Raw genomic sequence first — 20,977 nt, 5'->3', positions numbered from 1 at the left:
TCGCACCTGAAAGTTGACATTCGTCTCCTTTTCATCTTTCCTTTTCTAGTGAATCGCACCTCATTTGTATATACATATCATTTTATTGCACTCTATAAATGTTTTGATTTTTATAACCACCATGTGAAAATAAGTGCTGTACTGTTTTTTTAAAGGAGAAAGGGAAGAAAGTAAGGGATTTCCTTGTTAAATGCTCTAAAGGTACATGTATCAGATTTCCTATCTTACTTGTTAAACAAATACTATTCTTGGGGCCAATTTGTAGGTCTGTTATTGCAAATAGAGAAAAAAAGGTTATCCCCTTTAGATTAAAATGTTGTAATTTAAACCATAATTTATTGTAAAAGTTCCCTCTCCCCTCCCCCTTCCCCCAAATAATAAGTTTGGAGGCACCTGTCAAAATGGAAACTATTGAATACTATTCACCTATCCACCTGGCCATCGTTTCACGAAACCATCATATTAAAGTACAAGTTCATCGACGTCCCATTTAAACACTTTCAGTGGGTTTTCATGTCAGCAAACTTGTTTTTATGACGGTCTCTAGAAAGACCACACATAATAGAGGGCCCTTTCTTTGCATGACCACCTTTGTAAAGACCACCAGTCTTTCTTGGCCATTTGAATTGTTTCCTTTAATGGTTTTATTTTCCTCCTAAAATACATAAAATTAACACCTAAATTATTCATACCCCTTGTAAATTTGATGTTTTTTGTTTTTTTGTAACTCAAGAATGAAAGGTGGAATGCATGGTCGCACTAGGGCCTTTGTTGAATAGTTTGATAGGTGTAAGCTTTAAATTGTCATATTCTCAAGAAACTTAAATCAGGATAAATCAATTTTCCACATATTTTTATACAAAAATTGGTATATATGTATGATAACAATTAAGTTGTCAACTGTACATGTGTGTTGCTCTCATCCAAAAGACTTTGCAGTGAAAAAACCACCCTGCAGTTTGCTGTACTTGACTTTCCTTTCCCTTATCTGTCACTTTAAATTAAAATACTGAGTTAAAGTTGAAGGGAATTGCTGTCTGCTCTTCTTTTGAGGTGGAAATAGTTGGTTTTGTTTGCATCTTCTTGTGCTGGCGCAATGACACAATACAGCACTTCATCACATGCACTACTAGCAGTCATTAACCTTTACAATATGAAGCAATAATAATGGAAATACTTTGCATGCTAGACCAAAACAAGAAGAATTATGAGGGCAAAAGAAAGATGACATTATTTTTTCCAGGTGGGTGGGGGGGGGTAGACTTAAGGGTTCCTTTCATGAAAACCATGTAGTCACCTTCATGGAGAGTAGACAATTAGAAGTATTATAAATTGCACACTGATTTGCTTTTAACCACAAAATGCCTGACTTTCTAGTTTGATGTGATTTGTCCTAAAAGCAAAATGCACAGAAATAAATCCCACACCCTGTTCGCTGTGAGTGGTAAACAAAAAGATTTGCTGAGATTTTGTATAAAATTTGATCTTTTTAATAACTAGTACCCATTAAAAAAAACTTTGATAAATAACCATTATACAAGCAGGCCTCCTACATTTATTGTTTTCCGTTCTCTTATTGTTTAGTGAGATTTGTTGTAGGATGTGCTTCAAGAATCCAAGGGAAGAATATACCGGTGGTTTGATTTTGTTGTTGTTGTTTACTGAATACTAGACAGAATAAAAACATCACATTTTGCATTTTGACACATTTACATTGTGACACATTTGCATTTTGACACGTTATCTTTGTATTTAGCATTTTCATTCATTTACATTGAACAAAGTTATACTGACATTGATTTGCATCTTCGCTTTTCATTCTTTGGTTCTTTTTCCCCTATGTATCGCCTTTCCCCTGCACCCTGCTCCTTCCAAAATTAAAATGTAACCCTTTCTTTGCAAAAATCAAAACCAAAAAAAAAACTGAACTAATCTTGATTCTGTGTGGCTATCAATAATTGATCTAATTTTTATCAATTTGTCCTCTTGAATTTACGAAATTGTGATTTTGTTATTATTGTATCTTTTGATCATTGATTTATACCTTTTATCCCTTTCTTCTGTTGAATTAATCTGTCTGGTTTTACTTTTCATATAATATCCAATTAATTCATTACTTGTGTGATAATTGTGCTAAATGTATCATCCAAAATGTGTGGTTTTGTGTTTGTACACCATTTCCCTCCCAACGCACCCTTTTGCTTCAAACGCACCTGTCATTTGAACCATTTCATTGGTTGTTATAACCCACTATCAGCCCTCGGCACCTGCCACTCCTCCCCACCCCAAGCGCACCCCACCCAAGCCGCCTCCAAAGCCTGTGCTCCGCCCTAGCCAGTCCTCCTCCGGTACCTCTTCCCCTCGCTCCTCTTCCCCTCGCTCCACTTCCGCTTCTATCCTTGGTCCCAGGGGGTATACCCCTCCCGGCACCAAGGGGTTTTCCCCCTCTAGCAGCTTTAGCTCCGGTGGTTCAATCACTGTCTCACATCATCGACAGGCCTCCGCTGAGGAGCGTACCCCAGATGAACGCACCTCTAAGATGGTGCCGATGAAGTCAACCCCGCCCATCGGTAGGAGGAAGTCGTCTAACGTGGTCCTGCCCCCCTCCCTGGAAGAAACCATTGTCTTGAAGAAGACAAACGCAGGACTAGGTAAGTGTTAGCACTATGAATATGACGGACAAAGAAAGCGGACAAAATATACAGTTCCCCATTCTACCCTCAACAATTGCTATGGTAGACAAAGGAACATCCCTTCACTTCTATTATGTAAAATGTGAAGAACAGGTGTCACATGCAAATTCACCTGTGCTAGTTATTTTTACATAATAGCAGTGAAGGGATGTTCCTTTGTCTACCACAGCAATTGTTGAGGGTAGAATGACGAATTGTATATTTTGTCCACTTTCTTTGTCCGTCATGTTCATAGTGTAGGTTGTTATAAACCTCTTAGTGGACCAAAATATCAAATATATGTAATACTTGATGGGATTTTTAGGCTGAATTAAAGAATGAATTTCAAAATTGTTGTACATGTATTTGTTTGTTTCTTGATGGAAGTTAGCAACAAATCATATTTTTGTTTCACAGTTAGGTTCGTTCAGCGTTGTGCTCATCTTTGGAATGGCACATGCCAGGAATGCTCCCTAGGAAGTGGAGAATGCCTACAATATGTTTTTGGCAAGCCTGAACATCATGATATTATAGTTATTATTTTCATTATAGAACATATTTTCTTTTGGAAAGTCACATTTTAATACTTTGGCCGATTACTTTTGGGTATTTAAGTCCTGCAATAAGAATCCTAAGTATTGTTATTTTGTCATTATTTAAAAATAATATATTTTCTAGTTTTAGCATTCAGCCCATCAAGCAGGATGGCCTTCATCATCCTTATCTTCATCATCTTCTTCTCCGTCATCATTATCATCATTTATTTTTGTCATTATTTTATTCAATGTTATAATTATGATTTTAAATTACAATTTCTAGGTTTGACGGTCAGTTCCGACAAGGCCAACAGCCATCATTATTTAAAAATGATAAATTTTCTAGGTTTGGCATTCAGCCCATCCAAGCAGAATGGCCATCATCATCCTTATCATCATCATCTTCTTCATCATCATCATCATCATCATTTATTTTTGTCATTATTTTATTCAATGTTATAATTATGATTTTAAATGTTTGATTGTTATATATTTGTAAAAATGCAAAAGATAAAAAAAAATCAAACAAAAATAAATCAAATCAAATCAAATCAAATGACCATTTCTAGGTTTGACGGTCAGTGCCGACAAGGCCAACGGAGTGGTCATCAAGTCCATCATCCGTGGGGGGTGTGTCCAGCAGGACGGGCGCCTCTCGATGGGAGACTACATCACGGGCGTCAACGGAGAGAGCATGCGTAACCTTAGCAACAACACGGCCCGAGGGGTGCTCAGAAGGAGTTTCCTTCAAGGGACAGATATCACGTAAGTTTTTCTTGAATGCTTGGTTGTCGTGTTGCCCTCGAGTTGAAACATGAGGAACTGGGAAGATTTTTATGACTTTCGCTGTTTTAGAATTTCAATCTTCAAAGACCAAAGATCAAAAAGTCTATAACTTTGATAAACATTTTTTTTAAATTAAGTCTAAATTATATCCCTTGCAGCCATTGTTTAGGGGCTCTTTTCAAATTATGACACCTGGGTACAAATCTTTCGCAGATCATCTGTCAAATCAAAATTGAATCCTTCCAATCAATGAATTTCTTAAACATTTAGGAATGTTTTCCCGTTGCACATATGATCATTTTTATATGTTTCAAATACAGTCAAAACTGCTTTAGTGACCACCTGTCTACAAAGGCCACAGTTGTTGTTTCCCTTGAAAATGGTTTCTCATTGAATCATGTACTAAAGGAACCTGTCTACAAAGGCCACTATTTGTGTTTCCCTTGGGAGGTCGCTATAGACAAGTTTGACTGTATATGTGATGGAGCAGACTTACAATCAGTTACATGGTTCCCGGTTCGAGTCCCGCCATGGCACTAACATCCTTTTGCAAGACATTAATCTGCATTTGCCACACTCCACCCAGGTGTTAAATGGGTACCCGGTAGGATGCGACCGTTAATGGATTGGCATGTGTGCACTTTTAAAATTGCACCTGGCCAGAATATGTGTGGATTAGCAATTGAATCTAATGACTGGGTACCAATAATGAGGAGGCGTGATAGCTCAGTTGGTAGAGCAGTGGTCTCGTAATCCGGTAACCCGGGTTTGAAACCAAGACGATGCGCTAGTACCCTTTGGTAAGGCATTAATCCTCATTACCAGGTTCCTTTGGAGAGGACCGGAAGCCGTCGGCCGTCTGGTTGCTTACTTACAAGCATTTATGCTTTCTTAGCAGTCAGGTAAAATAACCACCACCACCAAAACCAATTACAATGTAAAGCGCTTAGAAACGTAGTATCATAGCGCTATACAAATGTGCCTATTATCTCTAATAATGACTTGCACTTTGACCTTTTGCAGGGTGACCTACATTCCAGCCACCAAGGCCGCTGGTCTCTTAGAATCCTCCTCAGGGTCCCCCATGGGTACCCCGCCCCTCTCTGCATTCCGTGCTTCCAGCGTCGTCAGATCAACAGACAGGTAGGAGAACCAGGAAAAAGCGAAAGAGAAAATACTAAAGAGCATATCCGAACTGAAAATGAAATGGAATGATTATATCAACGGAAAGCATATTAGTCTTGGATTACAATAATATCAATTATATATGCCATTTTAGTGTCTTTCAGAGGAGTATTAGCTCTCTGAAAACTAAAATCCAAAGCTTTGAAAATCGGAAGTTGTCGACCTAAAAAATTGCCATCGACTTGATGACATCATCGTATGTGGAGTACGCATATTCACGATGACTTTGCATTAATTAAGCACGGATAGCGTCTTTAAGCTCTTGAGACTCATTCAGACATAAAGAGCAGTATTAAACAAAGAATCATATTTTTCATGTAATTTGAAAGCTAGTAGTGGTGAAAAGGGTAGTTTCTGCACATGAGAGATCCCCAAGCATACAGTACTCCTTCATATTTTTATTCTACAAAAGTCTCCCAGCTGTGCTACACCCATGGGTCATGTGGGGGGGGGGGGGTAGGGGGGTAGGGGTGGGTAGTTGGAATAAGATGTACCTATATGTACATATCATGGGTGAATTAACTGACCATAGAAATGAAATCTGAATAGATTTATTCTTTCATCTTGGTGCATGGACCAGAATCCTGTATCCATATTACAAATACAATTTCTCAAGCGTGGAGTGTAATTCTCCTTTTCAGTTTTCAAGTTTAATAATACAAACCTTGTTCCCTGACTTAACAAATCAAAGAGCTGTTTCAAATTTAATGAAGAAAGAGTAAAAAATAATATATCAGATCCAACATGTAGGCAGTTCTAACCACCTACAGCGCTGGAAAAATATTGAAATCCATGGGTTTTTTCCCCTTTCCTTGTACAAGCAGTAGTCCATCCATAACCCCCAACTCCAGCATGGACATCACCATGACAACCCCTCCAAGCCAGACCCCACCCAGTGAGGAAGCAGCTTCAGGGGAGAGTGAATGGGGAGATGTGAAGACGGTGACAGTCAATAAGGAGCCTGGACGAAGCCTGGGCATCAGTATCGTGGGAGGTAGGCATATCTCTCTCTCTCTCTCTATCTCTCTATCTCTCTCTCATGAAAGATTGTGAAGGAAACTCTACTTGGTCAATAATATTTACTTGATAATGGGAATGATATTAATATCGTTTTTTACAGCTGCAACTACATGAACAGGGCTAAAAATGCCACTATGTGTGATGAGTAATATTATCCTAGTCTTAAAGCTAATCTTGACCTCTGGTATGGGCATCGTCTGTCAAGAGAACATAGCTATAATTCATCCTGGATTGTTTGAACCAATAAAACAAAATCAAACTCACAAAAACCTCATTTGCACATACTAGTGACCTGTGTGAAACACATGGTGTTGGGCTTTAATACTTTAAATGATTTCCTTATCTTTCTATGCTCATTACTCAGCCCCTATACATTTTCAACCAAAATCGTTTGGTATATGTAATTTATTTGTAATTTTGAACATTCCCAGTGTAAGTTTTGCTGGATTCTGTGGGAATTTATTTTCTATCATTACCAGAACTCAAGCCTATCGTTAACCCCACCAGGTGTTATCTGTGTACACAAACATAGAATAGATCTGTCCATGTTCTCTGTACTTTGGAGTGAAGAGTGTTCAGTGTAAATACCATGCTTCATCAACACATAGGTACTGAGACAGGGTTCAAAACTACAAGCTTGTGTTAGCCACTTATTCTTTCTTCATTATTTAAAAAAAAAAAATTAAAAATGCAATGCTAATGATCCATCTAACTCTTGCTTGCTAATATCTGGGAGCAAACTAGAATGTAGAAACCAACCTATCCAATGGTAGAAATATTTTTGTTTATTTTTTTCTTTTATCATCTTTTTAGGGCGTGCTGGAGGAGATGGTGAAGTTGTTCAAGGCATCTTCATCAAGCATGTCCTGGAGAGCAGCCCAGCTTGGAGGACTGGACAACTCAAGACGGGAGACAGAATTCTAGAGGTGAGAGGAGAGATGATGCTATCCATAGTTTCTATCATTGGTAGAGGATATATGTAGGGATGAATAAGATGATGATGATGATGATGATGATGATGATGACCAGTGGTGATGGTGGTGGTGGTGGTGATAGTAATGATGAGGAGGAAAAAGAAGATGATGATGATGATGATGATGATGATGATGATGATGATGATGATGATGATGATGATGACCAGTGGTGATGGTGGTGGTGGTGGTGATAGTAATGATGAGGAGGAAAAAGAAGATGATGATGATGATGATGATGATGATGATGATGATGATGATGATGATGATGACCAGTGGTGATGGTGGTGGTGGTGGTGATAGTAATGATGAGGAGGAAAAAGAGGATGATGATTATGATGATGATGGTGATGATGATGATGATGATGATGCTGATGATGATGGTGGTGAGTATGGGGATGGTGCTGATGATAATGATAATGATGCAGAGGAGGATGATTGTCTTAAGGGCTGCCCAGCTTGGACTGGAAAACTCAAAACGGGATGATGACAATTAGGATAATAAAACTACAAATTCCCTTTCAAAATTCCGCATCCATGATTCACGATCTTGTAATCCCCTGAAATTGAATACAAACAGAGGAGAAAGTTTTATATCTGTACTCACTCATATCTCTGCCACTGTCATTATTCTGAAACAAGTTATAATATAGCACGTCGAATTATTGTACAAAAATCACTCTAACTCATGTCTCGTCTCCCCCTTTCACCCTTGATCCCATCCAGGTGAACGGCTGCGACCTGCGAGAAGCAACGCACGACCAGGCGGTGGCGGTCATCCGCAACGCAACAAACCCCATGCACTTCCAGGTCCAGAGTCTGACCCTGGGTTCTCCGGCAGCAATCGTAAGTCCTACCCCTGTTCCATTGGTCAAGCGTGCAAGCCGAGTCAGTCAGCTTTCAAGGCTTTTTGAATGATGGGTTGATACCCCCTCTCCTTTCATGTATTCAGCACAGAGTATCTCTCAAATTCCAATCTCCTCTTTCAGGATTATCCATTTCATGTGGTCTTGTACTTTTTCATCCTTATATTTTACATTTTTTCATGTCATACTTTTGGCCCCCTTTGTCTGTTTCCTTGACGTTGCATTAAAGTGCCTGTTTGGGTTCTTTGTCTCACTCACTCAAGTATTTCTCTCTCTCTCTTTATCCCTCTCTCTCTCTCTCTCCCTCTCTCTCTCTCTCTTGCTCTCTATCCTGCTCTGGTATAATCCCATACGGCACCTTGCTTTTCATAATCTACTGATGACGAATGAAAGGAAGAGCATGAAAATGATTCTTGCTGCAATTTTTATTTCAAAGTTCACCAAAGTACACACTACATTGTACCCCTTCATGAGCAAAACCGTTGCAGTGTTTGAATCCTTGTTTTAAACATTCCGTAAGTGATCTACGTTAAGATGTCAATGGTTTATGCTTGGTTGAAGTTCCCGCAAAGATGTAGTTGTATTAATAGTAATGACTACATGGAACGTGTATAGCATTGATCATGCAAAGAAAGAAGAAAGAAACTGTTGCAATGAAGATAGAGAGGAAGAAAAATGAAAGGAAATAAAAGGTGTTTAAAGCACTTCCAGTTGGGATGACCCACTGCAATGAGTGATTTCAAGTTGGGTGTTAGTGTTAGTGTTAGTTTTTAGAGCAGTCAAGAGCTCTTAAATCAAGCTAAAAAATTGCTGATGAAATTAAGAGCCTGATACTGATATCAATATCCATAGCTTAGCACTAACACCGAACTGGAAATTAACATTTGCTATCCGGTAATCCCTAGGGGCTAGTGTTAGTGAATAGGACATTTGTATGTAAGATATTAACACCAGCCACAGAGGTTGGTTCAGCAGACGACAAATCGATAACACTAGCTACTGTGAGTTGACGATATTTAGTGGTCAAATCCTTAACACCAGCTAATTTCCATTTCGGTGTTTAGGGCTGGTGTTAGTGTTCATTAAACACTAACACCAGCTAAACACCTACCGGTAACTTGAAATCACTCAATATTTGCTTGTATTGATAAAAGAAATCATACTAATCTTTCAGCACATGTAGATGCTAAAGTCATCTGTAGCATTTGTGTCTATCATTGAAAAAGTTCTTCATTGCCAAACTCAGTGGCAATAATATTGTCTCAATTTTATCAGAAAGTATATATTTATATAATATTGACTGGCCTTGAGGGGTATATCAGAAATATTGACCAAGCTCAGATCATATTGCCCCGAGTCGAAAGACGAGGGCAATATGGTCTTAGCGCGGTCAATATTTCTGATATCCCCCGAAAGTAAAGCCAGTCAATATTTTTATTGTTATCCAAATCAGACATCTAGAGCAAATACAGACATCCACCATGACAATCTCAAGAACTGAACAAACTTTGTCAAACCAACACTTTGCATCCAGTGCTTGACAAAATTTTTGATACACTACAAACAGTGTGTATTTGGTTTGATTATTACGTCACAATACAGTGCGCGCAAAGTGCGCAGGTTCTCGTACGCATAATATTAATAGATGCGCAATGAAAATGCGAGACCGTGGAAAATACCAAGGTATATTTTCACTCGTCTCTACACGCAAAGTCAATATGCGCAGGGAGACCAAGGAAAATACAAAGAATATACCCCTCCGTTCCCACTGCTAGTGAAAACTAGGGCAATACGGTTTTGTAAATGACCAGCTCAGATGTCTGATACGGGTAATAATCACATTTATCTAATGATCATACAAAGAAAGTTTGTAACAGCGTTAGATTTAATACACATCAGATGAAATGGAGGCCTGTCTGTGATATTATTCATAAGGTTTCAATATCTTATATGTATTTCGCGAACATTCACATTTCTAATTCATTTTACTGTTTCGTTGTTACTTGTCTCAAGAAAAATACATATACATGCAAAAAGATTGCATGAAAAGAAATAATGATTGAATCGGTTTATATAATCATGTCATTTTCAAGCTGACACAGGGATCACTTCTCTATGCGCTTGTAACCAGCAGAATCGGCACTATTTCAAAGTTGATTACTAGTTTTTACGTCATAATTTTCATTCTGTTGTATTTTTTAAAGAAAAGCATGAAATCATTTTGAATCAGACTTGATAGTAAATCCACTGCCTCTGAAGGATTTCCTTGTCATTGAGAACAATTCAATCTTGCCTCTTATCTTTTGGTGCTTTGGAATAGTGTGCAGCTTTTTTTTTTTTTTTTAAAGTAGATATTCATTGATTTTAAATCTAGCTTTATTTTCATTATTGCAAAGTTGAAACTTTGATTCGACAAGGTTATAAAAATTCAATGCTTGGAAACATTCGAAGTAATGATTATTATAAATTACAAAACGCCTAAATACAGCCCCGGCATAGCACCTGAATAGCTCTCCGAACGCTGCTGAGATGTGTGAGATCACAACAGGGACATGATTTGCACAAGCAGACGATGTCCCATGACATCTCACACATTTTCAGTGCCTGTGTTTTCATCTTCTCTTGAGTTCTTTCTCTTACTTCACTACCGTCAGGCTAAATGTATAATCTATTGCCTCACTCTAAACCCCGCGCATGTTTTTATTTTGATGACAAATGCAGCGATACAAAAATAAAGGAATCTGTCGCTTGTAAACAAAATAAGACGCCATTGTATATTCAGCTGCAGACACCGCGGTATGTTCGGCGTTTTAAGAGGGAACAAATGCCGTCCTTAATATCAATCCGGGGGCTTTTCAATTTGAAAGTCTGGTTTCTTTGATTGTTAATTAACCCCTATCCTGTGTATTTACAAGTAAAAGATTTTAGTTATCAGAATCGGGTCATGTCCCCTTTTGATCGGTTTGACGTGCCAGTACATTTATATACACTAAACTCATTATAATTTGACAAATGATAGCTTTGCAATTATGTTCATTCTTTATGGGATGTCGTCTGCTTGGGCAGTATTGGTCCCTGTTGTGACGTCATTAAAACATCGTTATTTTTCTGGCGAATCTCTCGTATATCCCAGCTGCTATGGAGGTGGTTGTATTTTTATTTTTATAAATCACCCGATATGTAGCTGACCTCAAACTTGTACGATGGCCATCTGTTAGCTTACCAGTTACTAGTGATACATTAGTTGACATATTTGTGATTTTCTTTGAATTTCACCTTTAAACATCAGAGTAACTTATGCTTCTTCTTGAAAATAGTGTGCTAATTATTTTTTTAACACTTCAGTTTTACCAAACTATTTGCTAATTTTTTTTTTTTTTTACATTCAGTTTAAATTTGTAACACCATAGTGTCTTAATGTGCACCTCTTGCCATGGTGCTAGCTACTGTTCCAAACTTGAGTTTAAACTTAGGGTTGTATTGTGAAGCCTACTAGCCTAGATCATAGATCTATCTTGTATCAGAGACATTGTTTATAGAACAATATTAGTTTGGTCTAGTTTGCTCTAATGAAGCAAAATTTAAAGTTCACAACAACTGTTTGGTCAGTGAGCCTACCAAAGCATCAAACAGTTTATTGGAGGGAGTGGCGCTCTGGGGTTTCTTGCATTAATTTTCTACATGTGTCTTGCTTAACTACATTTAAAGTCAGGATAATTTGCTGTAGGGACGTGAGCACTCCAGTCCCCCTCCTAGAACCGCTTTTGGCCAGAGTCATTAACATGAACATATTATTAAACAAATCTGTCTTTAATGAAAACATGTGGTACAATAGTAGCACACAGTTATGTTCTTATCTTGTTCTTCTTATATTTAATCTTATCATTTTTGTGTTTCGTCTCTTCATGGCATCAATATTCAGTATTCAAAATTCATCTTTATTTAAAAAAATTATATTCAATACTTTTCATATTTGTCTGGTATTCAACATGCTATAGATAGGATGGTATAATTGGCGATTGCAAAGTGTATTCAATATTTTTGTACATTGAAAGATATGTCATAGAGTAGACAATAAATAGAAGATGTAAATATTTTTAGATATATGGTATTTGTAATAAGGGAAACCATATTCAGAAGTTTGTTGTATATAGTAGTTTGGAAGTCAGAGTTGGTATTGTTGATCATTATTCAGATCTCATTCTTTCTTTATCTCATTTTTAATCTGTTTCTTTCTGAATTCATATACCCTCTCCGTCGCAGAATACTGTCCATTTATTATGTGAATGTATTCTAAATCTCAGACGTAATTTTGTATACATGTATCAGTTTATATTTTCAATGTATTGATGTAGATTTGAGTACATATTGATACAGTTTGTATATTCAGATAGATGAATACAGATTATTCTGATATAAGCAATTACCTTTAAGAAGTGTGTAAAGTACTCAGACTTTTACCTCCTTTTTTTCTAGCTATTTGTGACCAAAGGTAGTTCTTACAACATTTATTATTATTTAAGAAGCATTATATATCTACCAGTAGCCAGCAGTTATAGGAATGTATTCTACATCAACTTTTGTTAGGATGGACAATTTTTTGACGTGAAGTGCAGGCGATATATATCTTTCCCCCAAATTTATCTTCACCATTTATTTTTGTACATGTACATGTAGATTGATATACTTACATACATAGTTTGTGATGAGCGTATCAGTCGGGTGAAAACGCAATTTTGAGCTTCGGGATAGTATCTCGAGTCTGAAAATAGCGGGTTATTTGGCAAACTCAAGCTGATGAAGACAGACCTAAAGCGCTTAGGAAAAAATAAGAAAGAAATGACACAAATAGAAAAGCTGCAGGAAAATGTGTTTTGTGTTTTAGTGCAATGATATTGGTCCTACTATATTAGAGAGCAGGGGATTTTGTGTACCAAAATCAAAGTGCATTACTTTCTTGGTGCTAGCTAAGACTCACCTATAACTTGTTTAGTGTTTCATTACTTTTTTTTCCTTCATATTTTCGTGTGCTATATCGTAATTCACATCTTGCCAATTTGATGAAGCTGCAGAATAAACAAAAAATGTATAGATTATTCTAAACATATTTGCCACTTGGTTAGTTCATACCGTATATATATATTAGGTTGTATTGTCGAAGGGTTTGTAGAAATGAGTGTTAGCTTGCCAATTATTGTATTAATTCAAACAAAGTGTAATTTACCTGCCTAATATTGAATTTTGATTCCAGATTATTCAGCATTCTAGCTATAACACAAGCATCAATGTATTCATTTATATTAAACTTTATTTATTGAAATTGGTACAGATGACGAGTATGTATTAATAATATTAGTGCGTAATAAAATAATATCACTCCTATAGAGAAATGTTGCGATTCATTGATGTTGTTTTTGGATCCATCTAGATTATACATGAAATATATTTGCCGAAATTGATTTGCTACTTTTGATCAGTCTAAACTTTTGTTCTGACATTGCATGTAACTGCACTTAATTGTGTGCCTAACATTTATTCAGAACCATTCAAAATCCCAAACTGAGCTAGCAAATGCTGCTATTGCTGCCTTGTAATAAGATGTAAGCTATCTTTGGAATGAAAGTTCACATTGTATGTTCCGACTTGCTTTTCCCATCTATTTCTTCTATGCAATCTTATAACACAGAGCTCAGTGAATATACCCAAGGCCTTTGTTGCGCACAGTTGCCATCCATTTTACACAAACAAAAAACTACCGATGGGCTTTCTTGTTTTCTGCGACGATTTACCGTGCCACATTTCAATGAACATTTAGAATGAACCCCTGTCCATTTTACACAGTAGATAAATTAAGCAAATTAATTTTTTTTTTTAATTATTAACTGAGAAGAAGATTATTTTCCCCTTTGACCCCTTCCCAAAGCTAAGCTTGTGACCACAGTTTTTTAAACATTTGCTACTACTTTTGCTTCTGCTAAAGTACTTACAGGCATTACCACTACCACTACCACTACCACTTTCACTACAACAACTCATGTGGATAACAATAACAAACAATCCCATTACTTTAATGTGCATTGCTTGTTGTGTACACACTTTGAGGCCTGTTTTGGTGCATGACTAAAATGGATTGTTGGGAATATTCCCCCCCCCCCCCCCCTTATAAGTACCAATCAAAAATATACATTCATCGCCCCATCAAACCATTCATTCTTTTAAATATTATTATGTTTTTCCCCTTCAGTCTTAACTGGCTATATCGTATGTTATTATTTTTGTTTTCTATTCTCAATTCTGCCTCTCTCTCTTTCTCTCTCTCTCTTTCTCTCTCTCTCTCCCTCCCTCTCTCTCCCTCCCCCCCTCTCTCTCTCTCTCTCTCTCTCTTCTCTCTCTCTCTCTCTCTCTCTCTCTCTCTCTCTCTCTTTCTCTCTCTCTCTCTCTCTCTCTGTCCCTCTCTTTCTTTCTCTATTTATTTTTCTCTTTCTATCTCTATCCATCACCTTCTGTCTATTTCCACATAATATAATCTGTTTAGAGTTGCAGGGGCAGTAACTATTTTTAATTAAGGCACCTATGGCTCCGAACAGATAATAATGATTTGCCTTTCATTTTTTTTTTTTGGGGGGGGGGGGGGGGTTCCACCATGTCATCTTAAAATGCTATTATTGTAATTTTAATTTGTATGCTATCAGTAAATTGCAAAGTTTGATCCCTCACGCATATACAATACCGGCACTCTGCATTCAACACTTGCACACACATAAGACTAACGATTCCACCCGCACAAAGAGACAGGCCTGAATTTAAATTAAAGCCAATGATAGTATGCTGCCCTCGCTGTTGAGTTCTTGGAGAGGAGAGGAGAAACGTATCCAGTCCACATTACGAACATACACCGTATCTTGTGATGACACACACAATGTGTAAGTCAGAATGCATGCTGTGTGTTTAATAATAACATTCACATACTAGATTAATTCTTATAAAGATGCTAATTAGCTCTCAGTGTGTTTTTTTCCAAGAAAAAAAGGAAATATTATTATGGGAGGTAACCATCGGATATATTAGAAGTTCTTAGATTAGAATAAAATATATCTGGCCCAGTTCAAATTAGTTTTTTGCTAAACCATTTATAGAACTTTCCTTTTGAGGATTGTAAAGTTTTTTCCCCATGTACCAGCTTTTATCAAGTAATTAAACAAATTATATTGTTAGTCCTTTAAAATGCTTCTTTTGAATGTTCATTCCTTGATGGGTGCCCAAGTTGATATTTCACAATGAGCAAGAAGCATTGAGATATCTAGACGTAGGTAGGACTCAACACTTGCATTGATGAGGAAAGAGGTAGACCAAGTCCTAAATATTTAGACTTAGGTCTAGACTAAGACCAGTATTGTCTAAATGCATCTCAAAGAATGAGCCTATTCAAAGTCTCTTTTGACTGCAAAGACTTAATCTACAATTACCATTTATCTTTTTTCCTCACCCATAACTTTTTTGGAGTGTTACCGCTCTACCATACAGAGATTAGAGTGTGTGGGACTGTCGAAATACAGACTCTGAAAAGTAAGTCCAAATTGGATGCAGTAGCCTTATTTTGCATGCGTTACTTTCTCCCCCTTTTATTGCAGACTTCAGCTTTTCAATTTGCTGCATTTTATTTGTATTATTGTACATTGTGATGATTTTATGATTCAAAATCTAACCTTACCCGTCCTGCTACCATTTTGTGTTTTAATCCGAGTCTAATTCCTCCTTTTTCAACAATTGTGCATGATAGCATTCATATTTTGTATCTAATTTGATAACAATGCATGCATACTGACTTTATGTACCATGCCTTTGAATTGAAAATTAAAAATTTCATTTAGAATATTTAAAACCATTTCATCCTGACACAAATTTGCTTCAGTAAACATATAAGATTCTGATAGAGAGCAAAATGAATTAAGCTTACAACTTCAACATATAGGAATGGGATTAAGTTTTGTTCTTTCAAAAGGTTATCATTTTTATTCTAGTACGGATGGCAAGAAAAGGATTGTTTTGGAAAGGATGGAGAACTTCAAATTCATTTCCACGATAACTTAAATCATAGCGATAATAACTTGTTCTGCTTCATATTTTGCACATTTTGCACTTGCATTTGCACTTGCACTTTTTGCATCCCAATTCTTCAGTATTTCTAGACTAGAAATTTAATCGAACCATAAACAAGGATTCATCACAGAAAGTGTTATGTTAATTCTTGAAAAACCTCATAACAGTCATTTACATTGTTTAACACACCACCTGTACACACAGCACCCACAGCACCCACTACATTCCTTCCCTGAACCAATTACGTCCTTCCACTTATTGGAAACATAATTATTGTTTGTTTATCTGCTGCTTTGCAATTGCATTTGGCGTTGTTTATATCCATGTTCATGAATTAATATAATAATTATATATGATTTTGTACCTTATTTTGTTGCTTCATGTTCACTGGTTTTGGAGAGTAGTACAATTGTTCCCTCTTTACAGCATCAATCATTCATTCATTTGTATCCTGGCTCTCCGACAAGTACACATCATGTTGATAAAATCAAGTCATTTCTTGTAATTTGCACATGTACACAAGATGGCAACAAAATAAACAGACAAAATAAGGACATTCCTAAAAAATAGTGGTACTATTAAGCTGTATATTCAGAGAAAATTGATTTTATGGCAGACAAGTTGTACAACAGGACAATTTTCTGGTAGAGAGATTAAAGTTTATAGATTTCAAGTTGTTCATTGGTAGTGAATGGCTTTCCAAACTTAGTCAAGCATGTTGGCCATTTTATGTCATTTCAACCCTGTTTTCATATTTTTAGTTTTGCACAATATTTTCAAAGCATTTTTGATTTAAGTGAGATGAGTTTTAATTATGCACAATCTTTTTTTCTGCACCATTTAAATTCCCATGCCTTTTTGTGTTATTTATGGCTCAACTACCACTATGAAAATCCAATGGCATTTTTCAATTGTCCTTTTTTCATTTTCACCTCAAAAATGATTTATTTGGCTTTTGTACATTTTCCTCAAATGTACAGAATAATCTCTCGTAAATCATTATGTCTATGTCAAATATGTTGGTTTTTGTGGTGAAACTTTGAGTAAGGTTGAAATGTATACCCTAAATTATTCAAAACATCATCTGTGTCATTATATGGTACATTTTAAATCAAAAGGAGAAAATAGGCAAAATAAGAAAAAAGTTTTCTTTCCTAGGCATATTGCAGTTGGACGAGCTAATAAATTTACCGTGTATTAATGAGCAACTATTTTTTTTTGATAATTGACATGCATGTATTACTTAGTATTCTAAGTCTATCTGATTAATTGACGATTGATTAATGGACAAGCTAGTGCATTTACTGCGTAAATGATCGACTCTTTTCTTTGATAATTAAAATGCGTATTTTACTTAGTATTCCAAGTTTATATGATTAATTGCTTTTATTAAAGAGACAGTTTGGATTTATTTTACAACCATGTAACTTTACTCTGTTTCATGTTCAATTGCAGACTGACTGTAATCTAGTTGAGGGGGTTGAAAATTGTTCAATTTTCTTTATCCTTTGTGCTCATTTTTAGTATGGTTTGCCATTGTATGAGCCTGCCCAGTACGTAGTACGAATTGTTTCTTTAGCTGACCTCATCATTGACCTTGTTGCATTTCAGTGCAAGATGAGATGTAATAGTGTGCATAATGATAGTCAAACCTGCTTTAGTGACCACCTGTCTACAAAGACCACCTGTCTACAAAGACCACCTGTCTACAAAGGCTACATTTTTAGTTTCCCTTGAAAACGGTTTCTCATTGAATCATGTACTAAAGGAACCTGTCTACAAAGACCACCTGTCTACAAAGGCCACTTTTTGTGTTTCCCTTGGGGGGTCGCTACAGACAGGTTTGACTGTATCTGTAAAGTGTGCTCCTGTATAACATGGTGTATACCTTGTTTAGTTCTCCTTTCTTATGTTAAAGGGAGTGTAGCCTGATGGGACTACATGAACGTGTCTTTCCCGTAGCCTGACCCGGGTCAATCGGGTATAAATGACTACAGACAACGCGACCGCAGCAATCACATTCGTGCAACATACATGAAAACGAAGCATGAGGAGAACTTCGGTCTGTTTTGCGATCGCTGACCATGTAGAGATTAAGTCGCTGACTACCGTTAATCAAGTCAATTTGTTTACATGCAGTTGTCCAAAAAAAAACATACAGTAGATGACGTTAACCAGTATTTGTCAAGCTACACTCCCTTTAAGGACCATTCAACATGACATGATTACAAAATTATAGTTAAACAATTTTGTAATTAAATTTACTTTTTTTAAACTGCGAATCAAGAAATTCTATCTATCAATGCTAGGAAGCATTTTATTTACGAAGTTTTTTCTTCACAGATACTTTCTGAAATGCACCTTATTTGCAGTTCCGAGTAGAAATGAAAGTGTTGTTGAATTATGAGTAAATATATCTGCTTTATAAAAAAAACATATTGTAAGGTGTCAGGCAAGAAAATATATATAAAATAGAAATTTGCCTCCTTTGAATCTTTTCGTTTTTTTCTTCCCTAATGCATTTTTAGTGGACTTTGGATAGAAGTGAAACTTTCCTACGAATTGCATTTTTGAGGGAGATGTTTCACCTGTCTATGTCATTCCTTTTTATGTTTAAGTTTATGGGTATTGCAATGTATTCTAACAGGTATATATGTGTACGTCAGTGCTGACATGTTTGTTTTTAAAATGTAATAATCTTGTTATTACTGTTTTGAGTTTAAGGTACACAAGTCTTTCAAAAGTTTGTGGGTTGAAATTTGTTCTGATCTCTGCATTTGTACATATCAGTTGACAACAATATACACTGCATGCATTTCAGTATATTGTAAACTGGTACAGAATTCAGAAATTTTAGCATTTTTGAGAAATCTGTTACCAGAATGTTAGAGAATTCTCTTAAACTTGGTATGTGCAATGTTTTTGTAATATATCTTTTGTTGTTTCTTCTTTTTTTTTTGTCTACAGATGGAGGATGATGTCACAAATGGAGGTAGTGTCATTGCTATGGCAACCGTGGTCCAAGCAGGAGCCGAATCAGATGACAATTTGGTAAGTAACTGATTAGGATGACCTCATTTCAGAAAGGAAACAATTGTTTGTCAATTACCTGGAAAGACAGAAAATGCAATTTAGAGTAAGTTTTTGTTATTTTACCTTCATTTGGGCTCCATAAATTTTACTGCAACATATAATTACAGTCAAATCTGCTTTAGCGACCACCTGTATCACAAGACCACCTGTCTATAAAGACCATATTTTTGTTCCCCTATATGGTTTCTCATCAAACCTGTACTAAAGGAACCTGTACATAAAGACCACCAGCCTATAAAAAGACCACTTTCCATGTTTCTCTTGAGCGGTCTTTATGTATGGGTTTTAATCGCAGTTCAAAATTATGTTTCATTGCTTTCTCTTTAAATGAAGCCTCACTGTCATACTCAAAGTTCTCCCAACCATTTTTGAATTTTCCCAACTGTTTTTCCATGAAAGTAAGACGTAAAACAGGCTCTTAAAAATCGCTTAACACTTAAATGTCTGCAATGGTATATAGAGCCAATTCATTGCCTTGTGACGTTTTACATTTACCTAAAATGTAATTACATTGTAATAATATAGTTGGGAGAATTAACTAAGCGATCAGATCAGTTTTCCCCAATTTTTATCACTAATAATGGTCCGTTTTCACTCAAACTTTCAGATTTTCTTTAATTGTACATCTAGCATTGAAGTCGCTACCTTAGCACCAATTTCTCTCATCTGAACAATGTTACTAAGTCCCTTAAAAGCATGAGATTTTTTCTTTCTTTTAATTCCTGTAGGATGCGACTGAAGAAGGCCGGGAAGTTGATGGAGAGAGCGACAGTGAATCAGAAGATGAGTTTGGATACACTTGGAGTAAGTCTCAATTGTTTTGCTATTTAGTTTACATGATTAACCCCTTGACTCCTGAATTCTCTCATTCCCATAGGCATTGTACATGGACCATCCGATTCACATAGGCAATGGCTTAGTAAACTAAAAATGATATATGAACTGGAGAAACTTCATGCATATTTAGGTTATCAACTCTACTCGGTTATGACTTTTTCAATAAGAACTGAAGAATTGGAGAAACTTCAGGCATAACATTATCAAATGTATTTGGTTATAATGAACATGATTGCTTAATATGCCAATGAGAACCAAAGAAACTTCATGATACTTTTCATTTTAAAAAATTCGCCAGCATTTCAGGTACATTGATTGCATTCTCACAATTTAGGTTGTTCAGTAAGAACTTCAAAATGCTATAATCTGCATCAAAGAAAGTGTATAAAAACCTCATTCAAGTACCAACTTTAGCTACATTTGAGCAAGTCTCAGACCTTTCTCATGCTAGTATAACCTCCAAATGCCATGTCCAAACTGCCTAAAATCAAATGATCAATACATAGTTATATTTTTAATTTTTTAATTTTTTTCTTCAGAGAAATTGAGTCAGAGATACAGTGACCTAGACGGAGAGTTGCATGCGATTGAACTGAACAAAGGAGACAGAGGATTGGGCCTTAGGTAAATAATTAATTTTTGGACTGGTATTCTGAAAATAATGCTATCTTTTATGTTTGTAAAATGCTGTTAATCATCATAACAAAGCAAAATAAGGACAAGTCATTGGTTAAGGTCTGTGCCAAGCTGGCTGCATTTGCATTGAGAGATATCTGCACAAGCACCTGTTGTAAGGGATCATAGTTCCATGCAATTTAAGTTTGTTTTCGACGATTAGTATCATTTTCCTTCCATAAAAGATGAAATTGTTTTCAGAATATGGCCCCTGGTGGTTTAGGGTTAGTTAGGGG

The 20,977-nt window shown here is 36.3% G+C and overlaps 1 protein-coding gene across 1 annotated transcript in view; it reads left to right on the top strand.

The window, feature by feature from the left end:
* LOC575556 (multiple PDZ domain protein) overlaps nt 1-20,977 on the top strand; it is an 83,397-nt gene that overhangs the window by 42,409 nt on the left and 20,011 nt on the right. Inside the window, exons 20-28 of the mRNA XM_030996296.1 lie at nt 2,258-2,651; nt 3,778-3,973; nt 5,018-5,137; nt 6,004-6,173; nt 7,013-7,125; nt 7,897-8,016; nt 19,104-19,187; nt 19,958-20,033; nt 20,606-20,690. Coding sequence (XP_030852156.1) covers nt 2,258-2,651; nt 3,778-3,973; nt 5,018-5,137; nt 6,004-6,173; nt 7,013-7,125; nt 7,897-8,016; nt 19,104-19,187; nt 19,958-20,033; nt 20,606-20,690 — 1,358 coding nt within the window. The remainder of the gene's footprint in view (nt 1-2,257; nt 2,652-3,777; nt 3,974-5,017; nt 5,138-6,003; nt 6,174-7,012; nt 7,126-7,896; nt 8,017-19,103; nt 19,188-19,957; nt 20,034-20,605; nt 20,691-20,977) is intronic.

Source organism: Strongylocentrotus purpuratus, unplaced genomic scaffold (genome assembly GCF_000002235.5).
Source record: "Strongylocentrotus purpuratus isolate Spur 01 unplaced genomic scaffold, Spur_5.0 spur5_contig_855, whole genome shotgun sequence".
NCBI classification, from domain to species: domain Eukaryota; kingdom Metazoa; phylum Echinodermata; class Echinoidea; order Camarodonta; family Strongylocentrotidae; genus Strongylocentrotus; species Strongylocentrotus purpuratus.
Note: the sequence above shows the minus strand (reverse complement) of the source record. Positions and strands in the feature narration are given on the sequence as shown.